Below are 8195 nucleotides of genomic sequence, written 5' to 3' on the forward strand. Positions count from 1 at the left end.
AGATATTTGAAGAGTGAATAGAAACCGCTTGCTGTGTTTTATTTTTGTTCTACTTAGGGTTTGCATTCCTTAAACCCCAAGTATTTAAAAAAAAGTAGAAAACAAATGTAGTGGTAGGGTTTCTCATAACGTTTTAAACCACAGACTTTACGAATTGGTTTGCTGGTAAATACCAGCAGGTATGATTTTCTACAACCACCTCTAGAGACCCTTCTTATAACACACCCCTATACACATTCCTACCCACCAATTAGATCATTCCGTATATCCAACCAGAATCCTGTAACAAAACACCCCGAGCAACAGATGTCGCTGCGGTGCAGGCGAGATCGAAACTATGTAGAGGGCGCCACCCAGTGGCACGGCCACCTGGCAACCCTGGCCAGCCGTTGAGCCCGCTAGATCCTTGCAACCCCCGGAAAGGAGCCCAAGGATCAACACTTTCCTCATCTCATGCGGTTTAATTAATCACCGAGCGTTTGGGGTTTCGAGTCCGCGGCTAATTAAATTGCTACCAAAACATTTTTTTTTTCTTCGATTTTTTCGGTGGGTGTGTTTGGGGCAAATTAAAGAAGGGTTTCCGAACCCTTTGTAAGGAATAAAAAAACGTGAAGGCGTACAGGTGATGACGCAAACGATTTTCATTCAGGATATTAGAAATACATTAGGAATGGGTATATTTCGGTGGCAGCTTTTAAAAACCCATTTAAATGTAAACGTTTGAGGTTGATTTCCCATTCTCCTCTTTTACTTCGATTTTCAGCGCTGTTTTCTTTTTGTGGGAGCTGTGGAACCCACCTCCTACCTTGTGATCTCTTTTTGGGCAGCTGCGTTCGGCGGGATCCTCTGGGTTAATCAAGGTTTTATGCATTTATGGGCGCAATCTCGTTACCCGACTTGCCCCTCCCTAACGGTATTGGGGCGCAACAAAGTTGCCGCTCGCCAGTCGAGAGATTCGCCTCGGTTTCTGTTTCGTTTACAGGAGTTTTTACAGATTTATGAAGGCTTTATGGGGGTTGTAGAGGGCGGAAAGGAACAAACCTCACTTGTTAAGGCGGGCATACAGATCCGAAGTCACAAGTCACGAGCAAGTCGGTTAATGAGCAGCAAGTCCAGCACTCCGCCAAAAATTCTTGGCAAATATATTTCCCTCGAAGAAGGAACATCCAAACAGCTATTTGAAATACATTGGGATTTATGTAGATTGCCTTAATAAAATATATAATATTTTTATTTGTATATGTTCAAGACATACCAATAGTGGTTCTTTAAACATTTTTGAATATGATACATATGTATTTTGGTAATAAAGCAAACATTATATTTATACATTTCTTATATACGAAGATTGCACACATCAAATTTATACCATATTGTATTTGTACTAAATATACCAATATTAGTTCTTTAAACATTTTTGAAAATAGTATAATTTTTTCGAAATATCGTTTTAAGATTAACATTTTCTATAAAGAAATAAAGTAAACATTATATTATACTATTATTAGTATTTCATTCATTTCTTATACATAATCCAAAATATTAAATATTGAATCAATAAAATCTTACCAGTTACTAATGAAATAATATTTTTGGGAGTGTAGCGCCGACGTGCAGAGCGCTTTTCTTGGGATCTGAAGAGTGCGGTATTTTTCTTAAGGGGGAGTGTGGAAGGGTTTCGCCTGCAACTCCGATTTTGCCGATGCCCTGGCGATCGTTTTGCTCTTACTTTAATTCGCAGCCCCTCATATTACTGCGCCCTTGGTACTCATGATGGGGCACACACTTGTGGGATTTGTCTGCCGCCGCGAGGCTATTATTGTTCTGGGTTCTGTGCCCGGAGCTTATGCTAATGTGTATCGGACTGATCGGAAGCACGTGTCAAATGCGGCGGGCCAGAGAAGAGATTAGCGAGGGTAAACAAAATACCAGACCCCGAGAAAGAGTTCAAGGACTGGGGGAAGCACTCCGAAAGAAAGCGAAGTGGAGACGCAGTTTTGGAGACAGTGAAAGTGCCACATCCCCTCTTCGAGTCGTTTCACCTCCGCTTCGTTTTCTTTCACATGATGGATCACATTTTATATCAAGTTCCCCCCGCACACTCTCCTTTATTTTTCGCTTTCAATGCGAACGACAGTCGACAAAAGTGGAAGTGCATTCAAAGTCCCATTTCTTTTTTCCCATTTCTTTGGCCATGACAAGGATCTTGCAGATCCGAGATTTAAGTCTCGATTTTCCCAAAAAGGAAAAACGTACATGGTGTGGTACCAAAGGGCCTCGAAGGACAAAAGAGCGCGGGAGTGGGTAGGTAGGGCAGAGCGAGCGGGACGGAACGGGCACCCACCACACGGAGCACAAACCCCTAGAAAGAGAGGACCGACACCATTGCGAGCCCCTGGCACAGCGATCACTTGTGCGCAAAGGACTCGGGGCCGGGACTCGGGTCTTTCGAGGGCAGGTAGCTAGGCAGCCAGGACTCCTCGACCCGTAGCAACCCCTGTTGCTCCTCTGCCGGCGGCGGCAGCGACGGCACTACCTCGGCCGCGGCGGGTATTTAAGGCCCCGGGCCGGCAGGCCAGAGTATCACAACGGAATCTGATTCCACACAGTCAACAGCTCCTCCAAGCGCACTCAAGCCAGCCCTCGCAAGGATTACCATGACGAGCATCTGCAGCAGCAACTTCCAGCAGCAGCACTACCAGCTGACCAACGGCAACATCATGTTGCTGCAGCACCAGCAACACCAGAGCCACCAGATCCAGCAGCAGCAGCACCAGCTGATCGCCCCCAAGATGCCCCTGGGCACCAGCCAGCTGCAGAACCAGCAGTCCAGCATCGGGCCCATGGCGCAGAAGAAGAAGTTCAACTACAGCAACATGCCCTACGGCGAGCAGTTGCCCTCGGTGGCCCGCCGGAATGCCCGGGAGCGCAACCGCGTCAAGCAGGTCAACAACGGCTTCGTCAATCTGCGCCAGCACCTGCCCCAGACGGTGATCAACTCGCTGTCGAACGGGGGCCGCGGCGCCAGCAAGAAGCTCTCCAAGGTGGACACCCTGCGCATCGCCGTCGAGTACATCCGCGGCCTGCAGGACATGCTGGACGATGGCACTGGCTCATCCGCATCGCGCCACATCTACAACTCGGCCGACGAGAGCAGCAACGACGGCAGCAGCTACAACGACTACAACGACAGCCTGGACAGCAGCCCGCAGCAGTTCCTCCTGGGCGCCGGCCAGCTGAACTCCGTGCCGGCCCACTCCTACCACTCCGCCTCGCCCACGCCCTCGTACTCCGGCTCCGAGGTCTCCGGCTATGTGAAGCAGGAGCTGCCCGAGCAGGACCTCAAGTTCGAGTCCTTCGACAGCTTCAGCGACGAGCAGCCCGACGACGAGGAGCTCCTCGACTACATCTCGTCCTGGCAGGAGCAGTGAGTGGATCTCATCGAAAGCCTCCACAGAAAAGCCAAAAACGAACCTGTACAAATTGTAAATACCGCGCATTGTTGCCTTAGTGAGTGAGAAACCAAGTCCCAGATTCTACGCTAGCCCCTAAGTACCACCCGACCCACACTTTTTTTTGACCTAGCCTAAGACCATGGAAGACAATGATATAAAACACGTATTTTTTTCATAGTTCTAAGTTTGTTATAAGCATGGAAGACACTAAACTAGCTAGTTTTAAGGCTAAAATAAACAAACAAACAGTATCAAAACAAAATTCACAACAAATCTTTTTATTGGAATGCGAAAAAGGGGAAAACTTCTACAGTTTCAGCTGATCCAAATGGTCAGTTAAGATCGCTTTCTTTTGCAGGTTTTCAGCTCAAAGTATGCGACCACTTTCCAAGAGATCTTTTGAAGATTTCTCAGGAAATACTATTCGGCTTTAAAATAAATGAGTCGCTTGTAAATATTTAGATTTAAATCTTATAACTTAGATTTTTTACTTATTTTTGTAAATTCAGATAATTTTAAACCACTTTCGTGTGTCATAGAAAGATTTTCTTTTCAAATCATATATTTATCGTTTATTAAAAGGGCTGCTTTCTAAAATGTACCTATCTTTTCAAAAATAAGCTGGATATATTGTCGGCTTCTGTAGTACTTTCAAAGGGAGTTCCACTCAAGTGCTTGGGGCATCTTATCTGGGCATCTCAGGAGTATTTCCTGGACATTTCCAGGACCTAGAGCAATATGCTTTTCATAATATCACCTAGGTGCCGAGCCTGGACATGACTCACTGCTCGGCAGGCGCAGCCGGGAGAGCCATGACAACCCACGGGCACCCAGGAACCCAACACCCGACCGGAAACAACAGCGAATTCTTCGTGTTCGCTGCCCTAACGAGTTTCGATTCGGCCGCGCATTGCTAACAGCGCGTAAATTGGCCGGAAATAGGCAGTCACGCCTGAGAGGATGAAGTGGTCCTGGTCCAGGGATCGGGGCGCGCAGGATCGATCCACGTGGCGGGCGCACCCCGCGACACGGCGACACAGCTTTCCATCGCCGAGCTGGACGACGACGCCGTCGCCGAGCCGTGAAATGCACTTCCGCTCACCCCCGAGTGGGCAAACCCACCCCGAGGAAAGGTGAAAACTTTCGGGCGTGTGCCACAAGACGGCGTGGAATATGCAGGAATGTCATCTAGGCAGGGGCCACGGCCACGCCCCCTTATGCAAATTGCCAATTGCGCTGGACACGTGCACATTTGAATGCAGGGACGGGGAAATTGAACGCCCAGGATCGAGCAGTGATCCCGGGAGGATGTCCTACAGGGGCAAGACGACGGCAGGAGCCGGCAGCGCACAGGAAGCATATCGTCTTGCCGAAAATTCCAATATTTTCCTCAAAAAAAGGAATAATAATAAGGAAGAGGAAGGAGCCGAGGGATGCCGGGGTAGGTAGTGGACGAGCACAATGCGAAATGTGATTGTATGTCAGCTTAAGATAAGACCAGGAAACGGAACGCAGACGAGGCCCTTTGTTACCGGATATCAAAAGAAGCTTAGCGCAGATCCAGAAATGCAGAGGAGAGCCGGGACCTGTCCGGCTCCGGTCCGTAGGTGTCAAAATACCGGGCTAAGCCAATGTCCTTTAATAGGCTAGCCCGGAGTTTTATGCAATCTTGGCTCACCGGCTCGTTTTGCGCAAGAAAGGATCCATTTTCACCAGCTGATCCCCGCTTTTCTGCTCTCCAGATCCCCGGGCTCAATCTCGGATGTCAGGGATCACTGAACTGCTGCAATAAATTCGTTTTGGTTTCACTCTCTGCCCCGCTCAGGAAGTAACTCCTTGGTCCTTGGCGCAGGAAGTGCGTATTTGCTTTGCATCTTCGGCCAGACACAAGAGTCCTTCGGCCCTCCGGTCGTTTATTTATTTTCGAAGATGCGCCCTCGGAAATACGAGCCAAATGTTATTCTATCATGTCGCAATTCAAAGGAAACGGCGTCCAAGGACACGCAGGACACTTGTAGTCCTACTTGTACTTGTCCCGGTACTTGTTTCGTGCTCATGTTCATCTTACTTTATAGATGGCAGCTTGAGTTATGTGACTTTATGACGGCGTCGCCGTCGCGATCGCTCCGCTGGCCAAGATTTATGACCCATGTGTCACAATACGATCCCCGGCGTTCCCTGGGAAGTGCTCTACTCCCCGGACGATCCATTGATCGGAGCCTCTTGTTAGATTTCGCACTTAACCAGGCGTCAAGTGGCAGCCAGTAGTTGCATCTATAACTCTGGACAGCGACTGCCTTCCTGGTAGCTCGTTAATGAGGCGACATCGAGTGCTACCAGGCCACAGGATCCAATGTCTGTGCGACCATCCCATTGAGTTGTCCAGGCGATTCGAGCGAAGTGGCCAAGTGTTTGGATACCAGGAAGGTGGGCAGGAAGGATCCTCGGTTCCCGGGCGACTGCTGCCAAAACATTTACTGCTTAAACCAACAAGGAAGCGAGTCAATTGAGGAAAACAAGCCATCATGATGGGTAAAAAAGAGGTTCTTAAGTGAGTTTCCCAAAAGAAATGGGTTCCAAGTACAGCCTAGTTTTTCATTTAAATCTCTTGTACCATAGCATGTCGATGATGACAACCCTAGATCGTAACACAAATCTTTGATACCATGGCATATCACAAGCATATCCATGATGAGAACCGTGATATAAATCCTTTATACCACCAAATTCCGATGATGTATCACGATCCCACATCAAGAATTCATAAAATATCTTATCTCCCAGAAATAAAACATACCAGGAAAGAAATCTAATGTTTTTGAGTAACTCTCATAGCCCTAATGATCTACCCCATCTGAATTTTGGGTTCGAGCAATCTAATCTCAACAACCCAACATCTCATTTGGCCCGTCGGCTCCACATGGGTTCCTGTGATTAGCTAACAGCACGATATGATACCCGCGTGGATCTCTGGAAATCTGCTATCTACCTTCTTATCCTCCGCCCTCGCAACCTCGTTCTCGTACCAATCCGAACCTCTTTTGGCGCAGTTTTGTGTCGATCTCTACGCTACATTTAGCACTGTGTGAATTGACGGTAGTTAAATGACTTTACACAGCGCTGGGGTCTCCGGACTTCGGGGTCTACGTATATGGCTTTGACTCGATTGTTGACATGATGGGAACCGGAGAAACCGTAGAAACTGGAGAAACTAACCGCAGAATCAACAATGGCGCACAGGGGACAATGCGGCACACGTGTCCGATTCGATTCTCTATTTTTCTGCCTTTTCCCCGGGCCCAATAAACCATCAGGGGCAATCAATGTCAGAGCGTTTCTAGAGCAAGCAAAAGCCAGGTCCAAAACTCTAGACTCTGGAGTCTAGACAATGCCCGCGCTATCGCAGGATCCCCCGTTGAAAGGACTTCGCTGGAATATCCTGTGGCCCTTTGTGCTCGAATGAAAAGTGATTTCTTCCTTTATTCGGCTGCTGATTTCACGACATCACCGCCGACGAGAAACGCAAGAAATAAAAAGGAGAAGTGCGCGTTTCACTTTACAAAAAGTGGTTCATTGATGCGTGAATCTCTGGATCGTTGGATCTCTTTTGAGGATCCATCAAAAGGTCAAGATGCGGGAGACTCGGCAGATCGCGGCAGCTTTATGGCGTTCCTCCTTGCGGGACATTAGCACCGGGCATTCGGGGACAGGCGTGTCCGATGCAAAGGTGTCGCCAGGAATGGCCCACCACTGGGCGTGGAAAATCCGCTACCTGTTCCCCTGCCCTTGTCCCGTTTTTGGGAAACTTTCGGGGTTTTTCGGCTGCCTCGCGTGGAAATTTGCGAAGCGATCAAGTGAAATGGCGTGAAAAACCGGAGACGATCGAACACGTGTTTGTTGTTTGGCTCAAAGGGCGCGACAAATGTCACGGACTAACGATCTCCGACAGCGAAAACACAGCCAGATATCAGGGGACATATACAGGGACAGTGGGAGGATTTAGAGGAAGAACGGGAGGAGGAAAGTATCGCAAACCATTGCCGAGTTAAGTCGGATTTGCGGACTTGGGCTTAATGGACATAAACATGATCATCACTGAGCCGAGGACAGGTATTTGTCAGGGAAGATATATTTTATATGTTTTTAGATATTGAAAAGGCAGGCACTTTCTCTAACTTAGTTTAGTGGGTTGCTCGAAGTTCCCCCGTAATCTTCTTTATAATTTTCTGCTTCCCTGGTCAGCGCCTCTTTCCTGACCCTGGGAACCTAGCTGCCCACCAGGACAGAGATTTGCTAAAAACAGAAAAATCGGATCGGGAAAATCAGATCAGGGCAGAAAATCAACGCAGACACAAAGGCAGCGAAACCACAAAGGCCAAAAATAACCCGAGCGCGGGGTCAAAATCGAGGTTGAGGTTAAAAACTGAGGTTGCGGATGGCTGGTGTCATTCCCCATCTTCAAAGCAAAGTCGCCGACCCGGAGCGAAGGAGAAAAATGTCAACCACAAGACTGCGGCGATCGATGACGATCTGCCATCGAGACTCCCTTTATTTCCATTCAGAGCCCGGGATAATGACCGAGATGATGACGTTGGCCATTCCGAGCGACCCCCCGACCTTTGATCTGCCCCGATTTCGTCTATTTTTTGCCCGCCGTTTTGTTTTTGCGACTGCCGCCTACGATGCGATAATCGATTTATCAAAAAGCAAAGCAAAACCCGGGGATCTCCGCAATGCGCT

General features: G+C 48.3%; 1 protein-coding gene across 1 annotated transcript; it reads left to right on the forward strand.

Moving 5' to 3' along the window:
• Positions 1 to 2618: 2618 nt before the first annotated feature.
• LOC108023270 (achaete-scute complex protein T3) lies at positions 2619 to 3656 on the forward strand. Its single transcript, XM_017092555.2, has one exon. The coding sequence runs from the start codon at positions 2658 to 2660 to the stop codon at positions 3429 to 3431; it is 774 nt and encodes a 257-aa protein (XP_016948044.1). The 5' UTR covers positions 2619 to 2657; the 3' UTR covers positions 3432 to 3656.
• The last annotated feature ends 4539 nt before the right edge of the window (positions 3657 to 8195 follow it).

Source organism: Drosophila biarmipes, chromosome X, assembly GCF_025231255.1.
Source record: "Drosophila biarmipes strain raj3 chromosome X, RU_DBia_V1.1, whole genome shotgun sequence".
In the NCBI taxonomy this organism is placed as follows: domain Eukaryota; kingdom Metazoa; phylum Arthropoda; class Insecta; order Diptera; family Drosophilidae; genus Drosophila; species Drosophila biarmipes.